Source organism: Ptychodera flava, chromosome 8 (assembly GCF_041260155.1).
Source record: "Ptychodera flava strain L36383 chromosome 8, AS_Pfla_20210202, whole genome shotgun sequence".
In the NCBI taxonomy this organism is placed as follows: domain Eukaryota; kingdom Metazoa; phylum Hemichordata; class Enteropneusta; family Ptychoderidae; genus Ptychodera; species Ptychodera flava.
In genome coordinates, this window is record NC_091935.1 from 8,332,181 (window position 1) to 8,354,210 (window position 22,030).

The following is a 22,030-nucleotide window of genomic DNA, read 5'->3' on the forward strand; positions in this document are numbered from 1 at the left end:
GTCTAACTGGATAGCGCCCTCATCGAATGACACGTTGCATGGTGTTATCTGGGCAATGGAAGGAAAGCGAACAGTCTTGAGTAGGAGTAATGTTTGGTGAGAATCGTGCTGTCAATGATAAAAACCAAAGTACCTAGAATGACAGTGATAAACGAAGATTTCTTATAAGATGAATCCACGGGCCCTTCAGCAAAATACTGAGCGAGAGGCTTCAAAATTCATAAAATTATTATTTATTTCTTCTTCCGAAAACAAAATACAACTAGGATAGAACAACAGAAAAACAAGTTTTGTTGGCAATGAACGGCAAGCAGTGATTTCTCTGAGTGATAAATTCTTCATATTGATTAAAACAGAAAGAACAGCACAAAAAAGAAAAGAAAAGAATAAAAATATAATCTTTATCTCGACATTTTTCTCGATATCAAATCACGTTTGCCAAGCCGAGAGATACTTGTAAATGTACTCTGTTTCTCATAAAAATAAACCTTTCAACTGTTGTCTAAGTTACGTCACAGAAACATTTTTCAAAATAAATTTTTACAAAAAAATGAAAAAACTACACATTATCAAGAACCACGAATACACCACTAAGATGTGTTGTCGTCGCAATCAATGGTGCTCCACGTCAAATTCTCACCGAACGAAAAATGTTACATTATTTCAGTATCGCCGACAAGAGGAAAGATTCTGTTTTTCAATACTGAGTAAATGATTCAGGTCTCATCGGTCGGAGAGATAAGAAAATTGAACACTCAATGAGGGACATCACACAGTTTCAAAGCAAAAACTGCACAACGCCATGAACATTCTATTCAGTTCTTGTAAAATATACATCATGAGGTAAACATGACTTACACCTGCTCGCATTTTCTTTAGCTGTGAAGCACAAACATCTACAAAGGTTTCTCAATTTGAAGGTAGAGTGTGCCCTCTGGGACAAATTTTCGGACTCTAAATTTTTATAAAACGTTTTTGGTCTACTACTTGTGGGGGCACATTTTGGAGTTAATGGAGTAAATAAAGTTCAACTTATTTTCATGGAAATCGAAAAGTCAATCATAACTCACAAAGTAAAACTGAGATGGCGGCCATATTGAACTTCAAGTGTAGGCAAATTTGGGGAAATTTGCTTCTCTACAACCCAATTTTGCAATTGTATGTTCACCCCTGATTTATATTCTCTATTTTGGAAGAGTCCGATTTAAAGTTTCCATGCAGGAAATTTGACCAAAAGTTTAAGCATTTCAATTTCGAGGCGCGTCCTATCTTAAAAGTGACAGATAATTGTTTGTTGGTTTGGACGTCTATTATCTATTAACAATTACACCCACTTCCCATACCACTGCATTAGTCTGCGTATAGCATTAATTCAAAATCTTCTCCATAGAACATTTCTGATGAGAAGGTATTTATAAGTCCAAAGTATAGTTTCTCATATCGTAATGTATGTACTCAGAGATGTTGTCCGTAAAATGCAAATATTTTCAATATTAGCACTGTGAATGAAATTTCCACAAACTATACATCAAGCAACTTCGGGGGGAAACGATTCCAGGATGTAAAATTACGTACAACAAAGTCCGACAAAATTCAAGAATGTTCACATGCAGAACCTCTTAGAGGGATCATTGCCCGCGTATTTAGATTGTTCAGTTAACCTCTTTTGGCAGAAAGAAAACGCGTACAAAAGCAAAGTTACGTTAAACGCGCGTATAGAGCTACACTCGCTTTGTCGTGCTGTTCTCAACTTTGACGACATCGGGCGCGTGCGCACTAGAAAGAAATTAGAAGGTCGTAAATACTACTCTTGCATATATGGATTCACTGTATACGTGATGTTGTGTTCTAAGACATGGAGATGATATTTTGACAGAGTTATTTATTATGGAGGAAGGTCATATTTCACACTTTTTTTAGATTAAATTTTCGTTCGACACGGGTGCTGTTTTTTCTTCATGAACAGCCACAGGAGTCAACTTTCATGTTCGGTAAATTTTTCTTTACTATAGTACCGCCGTTGGTGTAATAGAGAAGTGAGAGGGGTGACAATTTAGTGGGTGTACAGCAAGGCGTCAGCTCGTCCCTACGATGGCGGTTCTGGGAAGTCATGCTGACCCGCTGCATAACGCTGGTGTGGTGGTACCTCGGTAGCGTGCTTCCAGCACAGGAGCCGTCGCAGTAGTTAGCGAAGAACCCTTTGGGCTGGAGGATCCAATCGTGCCAGTTGATTTCCCTAAAAGATACGTAAAACTCCTTCCTGCAACAGGTGCTCATGCCATCGATGCAGTCCACGTCACGCTTGATGCGCGAACGGCGCTCAGCTGTGTCTATCACCAAGAACGGGCGATGGTCTTCATCCGTCGCTATGGGAGAAACCTCACGCTCCCACTCTGGGCAGTCCTCACAGCGTGCTACGAACGAATGATCGGCGTGTCCGTTGATCTGCCATTTCCTGATGATGTGCTTCACATCAAAAGTCACCCAATCATCTTTCGAGGACGTCTGTTTGACGTTGAGGCTCTTCGTGGCCGTGCTGTGGCGGTTGGATAACTCGGCTATCGAAATGGCACGGTCAGGGGTGGCGTTAGTATCGGTTATCTTATAAAGCCACATCTCAGCAGATTGGATCGTGTTGGCCTGGGACATAATCTCATCAGACAGACGAAACTGGAAGCATCCATCGGGTGACTTTGGATGGCATTTAATGCGATCTGCAAATGAAAAAAGACAAACAGAATAGAATCGACCTTTAGAAATTCAGCTTATTAATGGAGATAAATGAAATCACATGACGCCCTACGAGTCTAGCCTGTGAATCAAAATTTCATTGTTCTTTCTCGCTGTTAACTTTATAACCAAAACGTTTCTCTATCAACATTTTATGCCGTTTTTGCGAGAAGACTGACTGTGTCTTGGCGGAAGAGTACATATCAGTTTTGTTCTATCGTTGATAGACATCCATAAACTTTAACTCGTTCTCGGCAAATGAATGGTTTATTTAACATGTTAATAACCGGCCATTGCATTTTGAAGGATGTCTCAGCTCCCTTCGATTGGAATGCTGTAGTCGTGACTTAAAACATTCGACTGAGCACGGTTGACACATAATAGTTTCTATGGCAACAGCGCAGCCCCTGTCCAAGAATTTTGCCGATCAGGTGGCCCTTAAAACTTCACAATCGACCATTAGCTACGACAGTTCAGCTTCAAAAGAGAACATCATTAACACACTGGACATAGGGCGCGAGCTGCCGGTAGCTATGGCGATTGGGAGGCCATGGGATAATAAAGAGTTCCAGTACAAACATGCAAAGTTATCGTTTGGCATCAATGTGAATTTACTTCTTCTTGTATGTTGTTATTCACCTATAATTGCTCTATAATATCAGGAAAACAAAATATTAATACATTCATTCAGCTGAAGTCCGAGTAGGTTTGAACAGTTTTATGAATTTAGCTTCAAATTATTTTTCGGTTTCCATCTAATAAACACTTAAATGCTTGCAACTCTAGACCGATAGAATCGACAAGACTTATCTAAATTTGAAAATTGTTCTGGATTGGGGCGAAAACATCTTTCACTGTCATGTAAATACATTTCAAAATGATCACCCCCTTTGTTAGAATGAAGGGCCCGGTTTGACATTCGATGACCTTGCGATACAGCGGTTTATCGCTTGCAGCGAAACAATGGGGAGACTGTTCACTGAATTCTTCATCGTAAACTTTGACACTTAATCGATGAACAATCGACTTGATAACGATTTGTCGTGCTACTCAAATCTCAAGTCAATAATCGGGGGAACCGTAAACATACCCAGTAATTTGCCGGGTGGAGGAGGGGGAGGGGAGAGAATGCTGTGACGAAATTCAACTTTTCTATGGTCTCTGTTATGTTGTCGAGATACTCTTAAGCCTTGGTGAACATGAACTAAATGTACACTCAAACACCTAATCAGACGATCAAAGTCAATAATTGTGCGCTTTTGTCAAATAAAAGTTAGTTAAAAGTTAGTACCGATACGATGAGCGATGAAGTTTCAATAATACACCACAAAAGCGCAGAACCGATGAACTCGACTTTGCAAGCGATGATTGCGGTCTCAACTAACTGTCAAAATATCCTGTGAATCGAGCAACTGCAAATTCCGATACAATGACCATGAACTGTACCGTTGAATTAAATTGTAGAACGACGTGTATGCACATTCCCTTACCGATACTCGATACCAATCGACTGGGTTAAAATAATAGACGAATGTGAATATTAAATAAATCAACTTCTACGCATGAAAATTTTCTGAGTGACAGAGAAAAATGCCATTTGTAATGATTGTCATTTTCCCGGCAATCATTCGTATCTGCATTTTGGACGAGCTTCAAGCAAATTATTTAAACCCCGGTCGCTTCCCCTTCGATGTGAATTTGTGATGACCCAAGCCACGACTTGCTAGTCCGAAGGTCACTCATCAATCCACGTATTCAGAATCATAAGGACCCTTTGACATGGTGACGATTAGAGTTTCATTGTACATGATCCTCGAATCTGGAAACCCCGGCGATGCAGAGTTCTGTATCTAGTTTAGAGGCAGCTCACCAGAGTGCGATTATTCTAACGAGTGCGTTGCGCTCGCGCAAGTTTTGGATATGAGTCCTGAAACTTCTCAGTCTGCGAATTCGCAAGTCCATCAACTGCGATCAAAAAAACCCCCACCAACACTCCCGCGTTTCAACCAAATTTATCACTTTTGCAACAAAACGAAACAAAACATTTTTTCATCGACTTACCTGTTTCTGCAAATATAATTACTTGGGTCGTTTTGCCGTAGAAATCTTCTATATTCATGCTGTATTGGTCCGCATATAAATCGCTCTCCTCCTCGGCAAGCGGCTTGGGAAGGACGACTCTCTCGGTGACATTGGGCGGTTCAGTCAGTTGCAGTTTGTCCAGTATCTGTTGTTTTATGCGTTTCAGTCGTAACCGAACGAGTTCGTCCTCTTCCAACAACTTACGATGTTTTGCCGATTGGCAGTCGGTGCACTTCTCGCCATTACCGTCTTCATCTTCGTCACTTTTTGCAACCTCCAGCTGTCCATCGTCTTCGATCTCGGGCGAATACTTGCCGTCGACCTCGGTGGGGCGAGCAGTCTCTCGGTCTTGAAACTTCTTCAACTTTCTCAGGTAGTCGTCAACTCGGCCGTTCCTCGCGTGGACAAACTCGCCCTCGATGTTGCTATCATTCTCGACGCTCGAGCTGCGGTCGTCGACATTCTTGAACACCGACCACTTCTCTTCGCTACCGTCTCCGTTGGAAATCAGAACCCCCTTAGTCACCGAATCGATAGAAGCCCCGCTCACGGTGACAGACAGTTGTACAAGTAGATAGATAAGAGCGCAAATCGTGCTTGCAAGTCTTGGGAATTTCATGGTGAGAGACTCTTGGGGTGGATCAGCAGTCTGGATCGGTATGAAAAAGTGGAGTTAACATGTGCACTGTTACCACATTCCTAGAGAGACGACCGAGAGAGGAGACGTGGATACAGGCACTATGCTAAGTGCCGAGCTTACCGTTAGGGTCCGTAATTTTGTGGCTGCATATCAGCCGATGGCTTTTGTCGCCGACTGACCAATCACGGCCGGGCTCAGAGTTCAGGGCGTCAATGACGTTGAGTATGACAAAAGGCTGCATATCAGCGCGATTTGTACACGATAACCCTTCATGATACCTCTCCTATCAGTAGTCATTAAATCACAAACGAGAAAAAAGGCAGCAACATCTCCGCCTACTTGTTTGGGAATCATTGAACACAATAATGGGATCCCCGCCAAATCGGATAATTATGACCCCTGCGAGAAACAAATCCTGGGAAAGAAGCGACCGAACTTGCTAGAATCGCGCATGCTCCGACAAATTGTAAAATGTATTATTTGAATGCATTGGTTTGCCTACATATTAAAGTGCGTATGCTATCATTACCTATTGAGGAGCTGATAGAGCCTTCTCGTATTGCCTTACAGGTACCTGAACAAGGCAATGTTCAGTGTGGGGAAAAGCTGAAGAGCGATTGGTCAGATTCCATGTGACCAAATATCTTCAGTTGATACGACATTTTATCTATTGCATGAACAGAGCATTTTCAAAAGCTTTTCTTGTTTACATCCTGGTATTCAAACCTTGACATTTTGCTGTGACAAAAAGCACCAATTATTTACCAGTAGACGAGTTGTTGGCAGTTGCAATTCACTACACAAGTCATTCAGTAAATTCTAGTTTGCTCTTACATTTCAGCATATTCAGAGTGTTTTAACTGAATTGTTGGATGACAATACCAGGATATGAGGTCATGTGGGGTCATGAACATGTCTAATTAGATATGACGCAAAAGGAAAAGTTTTAGCTTTAATCCGCCATAAACTTCAACCCAATCCTGGTCCGACAGGACGGCCCCCGCGCCTTTTACATCCGAACAGTTAGGGCGACCGATTCGTCCTTTCTGACCGCTCAATCCCGAATTACATTTAATGAGGTCACTTTGGGTCATGGAAATGTAAAAATTGCTGACGATTGCAGAACAAGTTTATAAGATAGGGTATCATGGAAGTTATTGTTCCTTTTGGTGATGGGGGAGTACATCTGTTTCTTCGGTGAATTTTTTTTTTCAATAGACTTGCAGTCTAGCCCCAACACCGCTACCACTGACAGCAACTGGAAACCAATAATAATAATACAGCAACAACCGAGCTATACGCATGTATATTATGAAGATTATGTGCAGACACCTGTCCACCATAGACTAGGCTATCATTCAAAGGGCATCTTTGCCATAAATGGTAAAAGTGATGCTCCCCTAGCGGTATATCTTTGTTCTTTGAATGTTTATTGTATTCTTTCAAATTGGTTGTTGTTGTTGCTGCTGTTGCTGTCGTTTCTATTTCTACGCATTGAATTGTTGGTCAGAAGAACACCCTCTCTGCGTTGTTCGACTCTAACCTCGCTAGAGGCTTCGATTTATTACAGTTTCTCCAACCTTTGGCCCAGTCTCTGAATGTTTTACGACGTCCCACAACCCAAATATTGTACTTTGGCGTGTACTTGCATAAACAGGTAATTGTCCAGTGTTTGCAAGTTGTATGTAGTTAGTGGGTGTATATCATGTTGGAATATATCGTCAGTGAATTTCAGTCTTGACCAGGCACATAATACAGTGGTCTCCAATGACGGACAAAATATACAGAAAGCCTCAGCGATCTGAAAAGTTAGTGTTCTGATCCGATTAATTTCGCGGCAAATCTGTTCACTGAATGAGATTTCCTACGGAAGACCAGATACTGGCACGCCCCTTATAATCTTCTTGGTATCGCTCCATACAAACTTGATTCAGGGAAGGACAATAGGACCGAGAGAGCAAACTCACCCCACTTTCCTGAACACAGGGAGCGGGCACTGTTACACATCAATAGAATAAGAAAATGCAATTTCTATGCATAAAAATCCAGATATGAGAGAGAGAGAGAGAGAGAGAGAGAGAGAGAGAGAGAGAGTGCGTGTGTGTGTGTGTGTGTGTGTTTGTGTGCGCGCGCGCGCCAGTCCGTTACATGCAGTTATTTGTAAATTTACAATTTTCAATTCTAAGATATTACCTTTAGGGACCGTTCAGTTTTTACGGCTTGGGGGCCGGCAAAATCCAGGGGGTCATCGTAATTTTGGAATCTACGAAGGGGGCCATTGCTTTTTCACTAGTAGGAAAAGGGGGGGGTCACCACATTTTCAAAAACATAATACCTACAATAAAGTGCACTTTATGCCATGGCCATGATCAACCCTCTTTACTACAATAAATTGACTTTATGTATTACTCATGACCCTCTTAATGGGCAGATGCCTTTGGCGGCCCACTCCAATTAGGTTTACTTCATGCAATGGCCATGATCGACCCTCTTTACCAGCGGGCCACCTTTGGTGGCCCACTATTGGTGGCCCATGACCCTCTTAACCGGAGGGCTGCCTTTGGCGAACCACTCCAATAAAGTTTACTTTATACAATGTCCATGGACATAAGTTGTCTATGGAAATGAAGTTAAAATTGCCTCACAGTCGTCCTAATTAACAGACGTTTGCATGGATGTGGCTGAGAAGTTTGTGCACTGGCATCTCTGCTACACGAATAAAATGCACCGCGTACCGGAGTTCAAATCCAAACCGTGCGGGTAAATTTGATATATGGGTTTTGGTTATTTTTCAGCGGGGGGGGGGGGGGGGGTCATCAAATTTTTTCGTCTGACAAAAGAGGGGGGGTATTTTTTTTCACGAAAAATGCAGGGGGGTCTATGTTTTTTTGAACACCGGCGACAAGATTTTGCCGCCCCCCAGGCCGTAAAAACTGAACGGTCCCTTAAATGTGCATAATGGTTAATGCGTCCGTACACGTTTATTGCTCTCCATCGAAATATTAACCCTATAGTATCGAGTTTCTTTCGAGATAGCCCTTCATAACATTTCTCAATACTATTACCGACTTAATTTCTGTCACGCACTTCAAGAAACGAGGCTTCAAGAAAGGGTACTTGTAACTTCAGTGCTGACTTCTCCAATGCTTACAAAGATTGGCTGAAAGCCGAGTGTATTTTTGCATAGGTTCTGTCACTTTCAATAATGGAACCTGGGCATAATTTAATGACGACCGAGAGAGACTGTTGACGTCCATCAAAAGCTAGGCGTCAAACACAGGGACACAATCGAATACATTGTAGAAACTGTTTCTTTTGACTCAAATGATCCCTTAAGCATCAGCAGAATCCCTGTTGTTGCACTGTGTCAGTGACAGTAATGTCTTAAGGTTTCAAACTTCCGATGTGACAGACCCTGATGCTCAAACTTTTACAATGCTTTCCCGGTGTACCATTACCGGGGAGGGGCTTATCTTGAAGCTCATAGAGTGAATTAAGTTTATTTTTGTGGAAATCGAAGACATGCTTTTGCCAACAGAAGTAACACGGGGATGGCGGCCATCTTGAATTTCAAATGTCGGTAAATTTTAAGGTAATTTGTTTCATGCATATTATAAAAAATTTGCAAGGTGACCCACGACTTTTATTTTGAGAGGGGATTGTTTAAGGTTTTCTTGAAGAAAGTTTTGGCAAGAGTTTAAGACTTTCGGGACGCGTACTACCTTACGATCATGAATCGATAGCGAAGGTAGAATGTGACAGACTCGGAGAGTGTCGGATAGTGATCGATTGTGAAGATAACGGTATACGCACGATTAATACGTCGGGGAAAGACACTTTTGGAGTTGTACGTTAGAAGCAAAATCATAGGTTCGATTCCTAAAAGCTAATTAACGGCGGATGTAAAGCAAGCTTGAACAGGCTATATACAAATGGGGACATCAAAAGGGGATTACAGTTTTAGCTCTTGAGTGTTAGGCGAAGAACTACTCGAATCGTCAGATATCTTAAAGCAAAACATTAATTGACAAAGCACAAAATAACTAATGAGTGTACAATTTATTCGTTGTTTTTGCGCGAAGGCTTATATAAGATCCCTTTGTGCCTGTTAAGTTTTTGTGGATGACGTGGACAATCTAAGTGGATTTGAATGAAGCTATCCTATTAACACCACCAATAAAGGCACTAGTAAAAGAAAATACGAGAGCACACCGCTTGGTTGGTTTTAAGATCATCGTTTATTGTCCGACTTTTCAGTTCGTATTCTTTTGTCGATCACGGTCTGCCATGTTGGTGCTAGGATTTGAGTGATTTGTCTTGTCGCCAGGGTATTTTCAGATCCCTAGATCTCACCTAATCTGAATGGCGTTTTTGTGGTACAAACAAGCGCGTTTATGTGTTCTGGAACGAGCAAACGCGTTCGGGCCCCCAAGGGGTTGCGTCCGCAAACAGAAAGAATTATTGTCCCCCTGCTTATACCGTTTGAAGGACAGGTGTCAGGGTGTCTTTCAAAGCAAGTGAGTGGCATTCGTCTGGAAAGATTCTCACGGTATCTACCGTTCAGTTCCGACAAACTTTTGACCCAGAAACTCAAACAGGAACCAGCTTCAATAGTTTTACTGCGGTCAATATTACCCAGCAGGGAAAAACAACATTGTAGACCTTTGAAAACCCGTCCTTTTTTCTTTTAAAACCGCGCAAAGGATGAAAGGATTGCCCGAGATAAGACAGCCAGGTTATAACCACTGGGATGTTCTTTAAAGTATGAAAGAGATAGACCTATTTCACACGGTATTCAGTAAGTACCTTTGCTTGCCTGGTCGTTTCCTCAAATCTATTCCAACAAATGCATTTTATGGAAGGGGCATTTCATAAACTTGAAGGCGGCTAAAGGTTATGCTTAACCCCGGCATCCATATTATCTACTTTACTGTCCTCCAGTAATTTCTTATCCTTTTATTTTTTTTCACCCAGTTTCTCACGACGAAGAATCTTCTTTGACGAATACAATTCTCGTGAAGCGGAGTTATTTGTATTTTACGGGTTTCGATCTTTCTAAATTGACTTGATTCCAGTGCGTCACACGAATCTCCAACCGCAAAATTCAAACGTGCGGTTGGGTATAGAAAACCAGCGTAGCGTAGATCTGGAGACAGGCAACCTCTTCTCTCAATGGTTGTTTGTTTTCGGGTGTAGTTTACGTGTTTTCGCAAGGGGGCTGTTCTTTGATTATACACTTTTTAAAGGTTCTTGATTACATAGGCAACCAGAGTTTCTATAGGTGTTGTCTGTATCGTATTTTTTATTGACTGCTCACATCAGGCCATATGCAAATTAGACAAACATGCCGTTGTTATTCAGGGGATCTGAAGAGCACCTCTTGTTCTGCAGCCCGATCTATGGAGAGCTTTTCATGTAGGTTTCTATGCCTAAAGTTTGCATCACAAAATACGAATACATTTCGCAAACAGGCGCGTCACTTGACCATAGAAGCCCAATGAGTACGATATCGCCTACAAACAAAAAGAAAAAAAGGCATTCAACTATGGAACCGGTCTAGCTTTTAGTCATGGAGAGAAAAATAGACGCGAGCCGGTTTTCGAGAGTATCACATTTGCAGGGTAAAGTAAGAGAAAACAAAAAAAGATTAGTTTGAAACGTTCTTAACCTGATATTTTTCAAACAATTTTGTCACCCAACACATGATAACATCATTCGCGATGGTACTCATGGTGTTGTCGACGTTTCGTTAGTTTGGTCTATGTACCCTGCATGCTCCGTAAAGCTGTGAATTTATCAAAATGAAACCCCACAAATGTTCAACTACAGCACAAGTGAACTGCCTGTCAATGAAAGCAGTACAGAAATGAGAAACGATCATTACATTTACAGATATATGCAAGGGGGTACGTTGACAGGGATGTCGGGAAGGGAACGAGGCAGACGGGGACGGGGAAACATAAGAAACCTGGCATTAGTAGTGATGTTTAGCGATCATGCCGATAGGGACCATCCTCTTCACAAAAGGCCAATTGTAGTCGTCATAAGCTGAAAGAATGGTCTTCAAAATATATCTTCGACCCACATCCTATTTTAGGGTCTATGCTTAGGCTACATACAGGACCGATAAGGGACCAGAGAAGTATGCAAATGATGGAAATGCAAATGAGGAAATGACTATTCAAGTCATGGAAGTACAAACAAGACCTTCGTGTTCTAGCATATTGAAGAACTTGACACACAGAGCCTTGTGATTATAACTGATACCCGTTAAGGTAGTGTCATGTTTCTATAATTTGCACCGGTTACTGTAAATCTTCATTCTAGTAATTCGCCAAATTTCAACATTTCGCCACTTGGGCTTGAATTCCCACGATTTAACGGAGGTGTAATTCTTCAAAATTGGCGGCAAATTACATTTTCAAGTCTCTTCTGTTTAAATTCAATGGCAACGCCATTCCAGGCACCCGCATGTCTCGTGAATTCCTATGATTATGCATGAAATGTCTCACGCAAGGTTGGACAATAGAAAGACAATGTAGTCGAACTTTTATCAGAACTGTAGCTGTTATAGTATCGCTTTTCATATTTTCATAGCTTGGATTTAAAACAATGGTGTTGTGACATGTCTCATGCATACTATGTATTAATCATTGTGAAACAAGCGTTGGCAAGTTTTCTTGTCGACAAAGTATTGTAAATTTGAGAGTCAGACTTTGGGGGCCTTGGAGTGAGCATATCTCCAGGCTCTCGGAGCTAAGGGTTGCCCCAGGCAGCCATCAGGCTGACCTGGGGAAATAAAGTTTCGAGCGCAACGTTAATTCCTGTGTCACCTGGCATGATCTACATCCATCTACGCGTACTGTGGTCTGAAGTTCCCCTTAATCCTGATTCAGAACAGCATGAGCACTTCCTTACAATCCTTACGATTTGATATGGTGGAGAACTAAAACCCGGTTGCAATATCGACCAAATGTGGTGTTTGGTCGAGCCTCGAGCTGCAAAGCGAGTCGTTCTGCCAAAATCTGAGCTGCATGATTCCCCGAAAACGAAGAAAACGAAGCCTCTCACAGCAAAGCTGAATGGAATTTCCCGATAGAACTGCGAGAAGCGAGTCGCTCCCGGACACCTGAGTGAAATTCCCCGGATGACATAAAGGATGGACAATGCAGAATTCAGACCGAAAAAAAATTACAGAAGAAGATGGTATTTACAGAGGCAAGCTGAATCATTCAACCCACGGAAGCTAGCGAAGAGCACGTCAAGGTAGATCAACCATGAGAAGATAAAAGTATTAACATTTTGAAGGTTGAGCAGATTCGAGATTTGTCTAAGTTGAACAAGAGAACTGTGTATGATCGTTGGAACTGCGTGTTTTGTCTACGAACTGAATTTGACAATTGTTCGAGGGGTTTTTGTGGTCAATAGTTAGTATAGTAGACTCGCTTTAATTTCAAATATTGGTATTGTTTAACAGAGAAATCTAATTATTTATACTCGTTTGTCTTTATTTTATATGAAGCCTCATCTACGCGGGTTGGTTGTGGGGTTGGGAGTGTTTTTTTTTTATTAAGTGTAGATTATTATAGAGCTACGAGAATTACCGACGCTGCAGTGCTACGCGTAAGACGTCTCCGATACGAAGGGTTGGGGGTTGGAGAGTTGAATAGTTGGTTTTTAAATTTGGACATCGTCAATATGGTAATCGAAATTGTTCTAGAAACGGAGCTCACTGGGAGAAACTTTTGATCACAAACATAACCGCGGACATTGCCCGATACAGCTTGTATACATCTGCTATCAGCACTGCAACACATACATTATTCGTTTATTTTCAAATAACGATGTCATGTTTCTAATTACAAACAAAAAATTGTACTTTCCACTTGATGTTCTTCTGAAATTCTGTACTTTCCTTGTGTATTTTGTGTAAATGTAATATTTTTGTATTCTATCCATATTTGAGACACCTTTTATAAGGCTTGAGGGCAAGCCTTTGTGGGAGAAAGAACGATGTCATGTTTCTATAATTTGCACCGGTTACTGTAAATCTTCATTCTAGTAATTCGCCAAATTTCAACATTTCGCCACTTGGGCTTGAATTTCCACGATTTGCCGGAGGTGTAATTCTTCAAAATTGGCGGCAAATTTACATTTGCAAGTCTCTCCTGTGTTCAAATTCAATGGCAGCACCATTCCTGGCACCCTCATGTATGGTGAATTCCTATGATTATGCATGAAATGTCTCACGCAAGGTTGGACAATAGAAAGACAATGTAGACGAACTTTTATCAGAACTGTAGCTGTTAAGTATCGCTTTTCATATTTTCACAGCTTGGATTTAAAACAATGGTGTTGTGGCATGTCTCATGCATACTACATATTAATCATTGTGAAACTAGCGTTGGCAAGTTTTCTTGTCGACAAAGTATTGTAAATTGAGAGTCAGACTTTGGGAGCCTTGGAGTGAGCATATCTCCAGGCTCTCGGAGCGAAGAGTTGCCCCAGGCAGCCATCAGGCTGACCTGGGGAAATAAAGTTTCGAGCGCAACGTTAATTCCTGTGTCACCTGATCTATGTGTTTACTCCATCTACGCGTACTGTGGTCAGAAGTTCCTCTTTAGGCCTAATCGTGATTCGGAACAGCATGAACTTTTCATTACTATTTGATAGTAGTATGAGCCTCGATAGTAAAACGACTTAAAGGGACAAAGTCGGCCATTTTTCATGAATTTTGTTTGATACGAGATACTACTTATATTGTTTGACATGTTGAAAGATACTGAATGAATGGGTGACCATGCATATATTCGACCCCGGTTTTAGACACGATACATGAAACCATGGCGAAAATGAATTAATGGTCATGACCATTAATTCATTTTCGCCATGGTTTCATTTAATTTGTCTAAAACCGGGGTCGAATATATGCATGGTCACCTATTCATTCAGTATCTTTCAACGTGTCAAACAATATAAGTAGTATTTTGTATCAAACAAAATTCATGAAAAAATGGGCGACTTTGTCCAAACTGTCAACCACACATTCTCTTACCAAATCAACAATAAAAGTCGGGCGTCACCGTGCAAAACTGGAGAAACAAAACATTTTGCGATATTAGAAATTTAAAATGGTCGCCATCCCTTTGTTAATTCTATTGAGAAAAATCAAAGTTTGGGTTTTCGAAAAACCTAACACGGCGAAAATGTTTCTTTCTCCAAGAGTTTTGAAATGAGTCCCCACAAGTGGTAAATCAGAAAAGAGTTGAGGAAATTTGAGAGTCCGAATATCTATCTTAGATCATAGGTAGGATTCAATCTTTGTTTTTCGTTAATACTTAGGTTCTCCCGAATAATAAGAAAATACACCGAGGAACAGCTAGTTAAGACATTCGAAGCAACTTCATGCTATTGTAATGTCTTCTAGGTGGAAAATGTCTATTTAGTAAAATCTTATTGGACGTACAGCGTATTTCGGGTAGTATTGACCTTCTCAAATGCTCAAAAACGTGGAAGGTAATGATGAGCAATGTAGACTTTCACAGAGGCGGGTTTCTCAAGGCACCGCTACACTGACTTCATGCACATTCTAGAACTACTTGGAGAGAAACACGGAGGAACGTTGAAAACGTGTGCCTAGAAATACTAAGCCTCTGTTACATTGTTCTTTCTCACTTCCAATAATAAAAATCTGTGGTCACCATGTTTTTAGACGATAGAGCACTGAGAAAAGACAAGCTCAATTTCATCGATCGTCACATGAAATTCAAAATGGCCGCCATACTTTGTGTTAACTCTGTGAAAAAAACATCTTTCCTTTCTCTTCAAAATAAAAATCGCGTCAGAGTCCATATGCCAAGAGTAATGAGGTTGTAGAGTCTGCAACTCCGTGTTGTTGATAGGTACATTCTGTGTGACAATTTAAAGAATTTTCATTCCCGGATTAAGAAATTAATCGATATGCGTATCACTCACTGTGTATATATCAACCTTGAAATTAAATCTTATTATTCCAAATCTTGTTTTCCGCTTGCTCGATATGCGAAAGATAAACTACGTAAAAATAGTCGCACGGAAATCGGGACGCCTCATTACATCATTCATTTGAGTAGATTGTGATAGTCGACACACAATGGGTAAATCATGTGTACCACTTGCTGAGTACCCTACACTTTCTCCACTTTCCAGTAGTTAGAATTACCTTTGCGAGCGACATAGCTTATTTTTGAAAACCAAAATTTCACCTGGCAGATATTTGCTATAACTTTACCCCCCCCCCCCTCCTTTCAAGCCCAAGTGGTCCGTCTTCTTGAGAATTTCGATTGCAACGAGGAATGTTAAGTTCGTCGACCTTTTGCTGGCATTGTGTGCGAGTGGTCGCGTACGTGAGTATCGATAACGTGAAACTAGCTGTCATTTAAGCAGTAACTATTGTTCTGTCAGGGGTAATCAGCAACAAAAACAAAAAAAACTAAGTACGCGCCACAAAATTGAAAGATCTTGAACTCTTGCACAAACTTTCATTCTCTTTCCAAGTCAAGGATGCATTATAAAGGGGACCGTCGTGCAAATATTGGTACTAGAGAAACAAATTAGCGAAAATTTACCAAAGAAGTTCGAAATTCAAAATGGCCACCATCACTATGTCAACTGTATGGGGAAAATTGAATTTTCGATTTTCGCAAAAATGAAACCTTGAATCTTCAAAAACTCAAAAACAAAAAAGCTTCAAGAGGAGGCCACAGAAGATGTTGACCAAAAACGTAATGCAAAAATTTAAGCAAACCTCCGTCCAAAGGCGCATTCTACCATAAGGTGCCATGCGCCCCTGGATTAGATACGCCGGCTATCAATTCTTTTACAATATAGTTTGCTGGTATACTGTGATTTGGACTAATTTTGAGACTTATAGGGTAAATGAGGTTTTTACTGTCTTTTTATTGTGGATATCGAAAAATTAACTTTCCCCGTGGAGTTAGTATTGGACTGATATTAGCGGCTATTTTGGATTACAAACATTGGTAATTCGCTTCTCTGGAACAAAAATTAGGACGGTGAGCCATGATCGCCTTCAGGACTTAGAACAATAAGTTCTCTATCACAATTGGAACAAAAATACTGGAAGAGTACACAGAATTCACAGTTAATGGAGCTTTAATAGTTGTCCTCCCGGACATAGTTTCTGACAACGCGAGAAGGTGATGTCTTATCAAGTGGTGTAGTGTTTGTGTTATGAAACACCGGTACAGGTGTCCCTATCTCCCTGACTGACAGCTGGACGGTATCGTCCTTATCATCGCAAGACACAATGAAAAGTCCCGAAAGAAGAGGTGCCACAATGGCAAAATAAATCCACCTATCGCATTAAGGAATTAACTGGTGAGAATTGTGGAGATTACTACTGAACAAAGGGGGTCGGGGGTCAGGTAGGCGAGTAGCAAAGTCTTTGCCAGAACTGATATCGTAACTCTAGCAAATTGTCAGGTGACCGATTACTCTCATTACAAAACAGAAAAAGACTGAAAATCATATCCCAATGCACAAATACATTTAAAAAATTGTAAACTTCAATTCAAGGCTGACGTGCGCGTATGAGCGTGGTTACGCGCGTGCTCAGGGGCTGATACAACCTAACGGACAACTTGATAAGTCTATGGTGTACTGTGTAAGCTTAAAACACATAATACGGATGACAACACACCCCTGCACGTGCTCATGCTGTCATACACGCCCATAATATCGGTTGGCATATTACACCATTCTTCAAGCAAACCTTCAGTCGGTATTGACATGGGTGCGCAGGTGCGTATAAAGGTCGCTTTACTGACATTGTCTCGGTTTTTTTTCTCAGGTTCAAAGTGTTTCTCATACACATAACCGGTCACCGATAATACAATTATAGATCGTTGGCTGGCAGTTCTTCCAGGTTGACAGTGACTGCAGCATGAGGGTTCCGACAGCAGTTGCAAGTATTAACCCACGGGTAGTGACTCGGGTTCCTTTGTAAATTTTAGCGATTTTGTGATTATTTCATATTCTGAACCCTGAAATATGATCTTTTTATTAGAGAAAACTGTGAGATAACATTGTACTGGAAAATGTCTTAAATTTTAGTGAAAACACGGCCTTCTAACCACTGCGCGAGTTATTATTTTCTTTTTGTTTTAACGGTCCGGATTACTGTCAGCGTTATCGTTATACCTTGAGGAGATTATGTAAATTTTTACGCACCATGTTGCGCATGCGCGCACGTCTTCATAAGAGACGCTATCCAACATGGCTGATGACTGCCGGCAGTATAGATATGGCAGTATAAGCAGTGTAGAAAACGCAAACGGGGGCCGAAGAAGCAAAATGGAAAGCTGATGGACGCGATGTTGTGTGTTGGCCGCTACAGCTAACACACAGCATCGTACACAGGGCTAGCGAGAGAGTTGCCGACATCGACGGTTATTTACGAAAAGTGAATAAAAGACTGGCATTTTTGGAAGCGATCGAGTAGCTGAGGTAGGCAGGGATACGACTTGGGCCCAAGAACGCTGAATTTCGACAGTAATTTGGCTTTTTACGTCAAGTCCCAAAATGGATTTGAAGTCACCGACCCTACGTACGGGTCTTTGCAGGGTTGTGGTGAGCGAGGCGATTAGCTGTAGCGGAACACATAGCATCGTACGCGGATTACACTGCCGTCCAAAGAGAATCTATTTAATCTTCACTGGAAAATATGGTTCTATAACAGCAGCCCATATCTTGGACTGTCTTGGACTTAGTTTGTCCATGGATGTAGGAAGCATGGTTTGTCCAATTTGTCAATCCGACACTGTTATGTCGGTCTAGAGCACAGCAACGTACGCGAAACGTCGCTTCACGATCGTTGCCTGTCAATTTCTATCTGTGGTCAAGAGAGTGTCGCTGGGTGTCGCGATATGTCGCCGTTTCAATTTTACAATGAGTGAATCTGTCGAGTATCGCCTCAGTCGTTTATTTTAAGTCATGAAGAATCGCTTTTACGTGTAACTGAAGTTGATTTTGGTTTCATACCCGAGGCCATAATAGTACATGTCACAGTGGAAAGCGAAATAGCGCACGAAAACCCGGTCATTTTTATGGTGAGCAAAAGGACTGCAGCAGATCACGTGAAAACCACAAAACAAGTGCGACTTTCCCGCATTCCTTGAACTTCTCAACTACAGAATTTTTTAGAGCATCGAGAGTTGGTCGTCTCATCTTCGAAAGCAAGCAAGCAAGCAAGCAAGTGACGTCTTGTACTATAGGCACAAAAATCGGCAGTAAAATGAACTGGGCAACCATTTCACACTTGGTACGTGCATAAATTACGGGCTGTGAGACCGGAAGTCGAGCGCTTGCGAGAGAGCGAGCGCGCGTCGTCGGCAGAACGCAGAGGTCCTGTAAACCATTCCGGCTGTATGATTTTTTTAAACTTTTCTCGTCTTGTAACCAGACTCTAACCGTTACCAAACAGTGTACAGTTAATATAATTATAAGCTAGATACGTATTTGACAAACAGATTATGCCCTGAATTATCTTTCTAGTGTTTATCGTGTAAATAGTACCCACCGCTTACGCTGACCAGCCTCACGTTCTACGCACAATTTTCATCATTTTTAGGCGAACTAATGTTTAGGACTTGTCAGAAATTCTCTAACCTGATGCCCAATATTTAACCTAGACCCAGATCGAATAATTTTTTTTGAAACGCACAAAATCCGACTTTTTTCGGCGATTTTGTGTGAAAAATGGGACCTTTACACAAATCGTCGATTTTCTCAGTTCCGATTTTTGCTATGTATGCGCACCTTCAAATGAGTGTAAGTCGGCGACGCGTGGGCGGATTTCCCCGATTCTTCGCATGCTAACACTTCATGAATAGACCTGAAAAACCGTGTCTTAGATTTTTGATAAACCCCCCTGAAGTGACGATAACTTGACAAACGTGAACAAAAGCCGATAATTTATGCGAAAATCCGACAGTTCACACTTCGAAGGCTCACTGTGCAGAAACAAAAGCGAATTTCAAAATCCAAAACACGGTTTTTCCCCCTGTATATCCAGCTGTCTAGTGCCGTTAACAGATCACTTAGGGGTGCTGCCAATTCTTACTTATACTCTTTTAAGTGAAAAAATTCAAAATCACATGTTTTTGACTTAAACAAACATACCAATGCATGTTTTGACAACTAAACAAAATTTTTACCTTCTTCAAATATAGACCTATTAGAAAATGTACCACATGTTGGGTGTGAGACCCTGTTTTCTATGTGAAACTTTTGATTGAAAATATGTGTCAACCAAACTGAGTCACTACCTTAACCCACGGGAAGCATCTGCTGTATACCTAGGTACATCCGGGCTATTCTATAGATCGCCAATTCATTTCCCATTGTTTGCCTAAACGTTGTACACAGAATAACTGAACAGCGCTTTAATCTTTTCCTGTCTTTCTTTATGCTGTTTGTCATTTACTTTTGGGAGGGCACTATTTAAACCAATGTGGTGACATAAAAGCGCTGTTGTGCGCTTATAATTTCAAAAGACCAAGGAAACAAGTCCCTAATATAAAATCCGTTCTGGATGAGAGGGGATTGAGGGCGTGTCAGGTTTTTGTCTTCCTTGGGAGTTGAACGCAATGAACGACTTTGTTGCCAGAACTGCAGATTAACAGATTACATCTTCTGCAGTGGTTTCCAATCTCCGTCGTTCGTTGAAAATCTGACCAGATAAGAATCTGAAGGAGATTTTTTCCATTGTGTTAAGAAGCATTTTTGTAGGAAATTAGTCGCTGAATTTCCTTTGGCAGGCAAATAAAGCGTTTTGGAATGTATATTATTTGGCATTAATAATAAATTGCAAGTAATTATTGAGAGAAAAAATTTTGCTAAGATCATGCTCTCGACGAAGGTTCTTGTTCAGTGCAAGACTCCAATGCTGTGCTTTCTGATGCGGTGAACACAGTGCCCTCATGATGTTTGCCAGCGAACCTATTGCTTCAAGCATTACAGCGGAGGGACTGCGATTTAAGGTCCTTATAGGCGGTAGGGTACGGCGAGGTTCACTCATACTGATAAATACCAACAGGTTTCAAACAGAAGGGATATCGAGGTCCTCCAATCGTCATTTTCTGCGTTTATAGGCTTGTTAACACTAAATGACGAGTTACAACTGCTTTCTCGCCAATATCGTTTCCAGCATCAACACAAACACGTATGGAAATGCAATTCGGATCCTTCAATACTACCACCCATCATACCGTATTGCTTTGATTGGCACAACAACAAAAACAGCAATTTCTCCTTATCGTCAGATGTTATCAGTCTTTACACAATAACAACAACAACGAAAACAAACAAAACAAAAGTAGGTCAGACATGTCACTGCGTGTGTTTCTGTGCGTGAGAGAAAAATGGAGGGGAGGGTGGGGAGAGAGGGGAAGAAGGGGAGGGAGGCAGATAGAGAGGCAGTGAGAGACATACATACATACATACATACATAAACTTAGAGTGTGCGTGTCACGGTCAACATAGCTTGCAGCATGAACGGATTTGAAAAGCTTAGAGGGGATTTTTTAATCCTGTTATACTGAATTGTTGTACCTTGTGAAGAGCAGCGAACCTTTGAGATTCCCCTGCAAATAGAATAAATGGCAAGTACTAAAACCTAAATTTAGAAATGCACTTAGCTGAAATTGCATCATTGGCAGTTTCAACTGTGTGTGAGAAAGCCTTTCACACGCTATTCATAGGTCACGCGTTCGGCACAGGGTGCAGGGTACGTTGAGTGATAGAAATGTCAAAATGCAATCAATATCTCTCGAAAACTTTTGCCGGCGGGGCTGTAAAGATAAGATAAGACAATTTGTATTCTAGGGTAATTACGTGTTGAAATGTTTATGATTGGATCAGGTCAGTATACGTCACCAGCTACGATCAACACTCGTTGCAATATGTTGCTCTCTGGCGGGGAAAGGGCAAAAAGAAGAATTTATCCAATGGAACGTTTACGTATCCCTGTTTTAAACCTTTGTGTCCTCTTTCCAGCATAGAGGAACACCAGGAGGAAAAATGTCAATAATAATATCACCATAGATTTTCACATTTATTTTCAATGTCAAAATAAAAATAAAGGTGTTGCATTAACTCGCAAAAGAAATTTGTGCCGTAAGCGCTCATTTTTTTTCTTTTCTCGAGAATGGGTAACCTAAACCCCAGCTCAAAAGGGCCCATAATCGGGATTTACTAAGTGTTAAGAAGATTATAAAGTGTGTCTCTCTTTTGTTTTCTTTGAAATTGCAATCGTTATATAAATATGGTGCTAGATTTTTGGATGGGTCCGAACGGGGGAAAATGTGGCCTGGAGCACTCCCATGTGGCGTAGCTTTCAAAGTCTCTGCTTAGCTGTAATGTTTGCGGTGATTGGGCGGAGTTGATTGACATGGCTTTGACAGATACAGTATGATGCTCTGTTTGATCACCAAACTGAAGTTCAGTTGACACGCGAACAATAGCACAATGGAAAGCCACTCGCGTGCAGCCTTATCTTAATGACCTGTGACCTCTTTC

The 22,030-nt window shown here is 41.2% G+C and overlaps 1 protein-coding gene and 1 long non-coding RNA gene across 2 annotated transcripts; one reads left to right on the top strand and one right to left on the bottom strand.

Annotated features, from left to right (window-relative positions):
* Nucleotides 1–217: 217 nt before the first annotated feature.
* Nucleotides 218–5,846, bottom strand: LOC139138379 (growth/differentiation factor 8-like). The gene is made up of 2 exons (XM_070706740.1): nt 4,792–5,846; nt 218–2,714 (listed from the first exon to the last, which is right to left on the bottom strand). The coding sequence occupies exons 1-2, from the start codon at nt 5,429–5,431 to the stop codon at nt 1,957–1,959; spliced, it is 1,398 nt and encodes a 465-aa protein (XP_070562841.1). The 5' UTR covers nt 5,432–5,846; the 3' UTR covers nt 218–1,956.
* A 4,080-nt stretch (nt 5,847–9,926) lies between these two features.
* On the top strand, nt 9,927–14,009 carry LOC139138378 (uncharacterized). The gene is made up of 2 exons (XR_011553596.1): nt 9,927–10,250; nt 10,427–14,009. It is a non-coding gene; the product is annotated as an uncharacterized lncRNA (long non-coding RNA).
* The last annotated feature ends 8,021 nt before the right edge of the window (nt 14,010–22,030 follow it).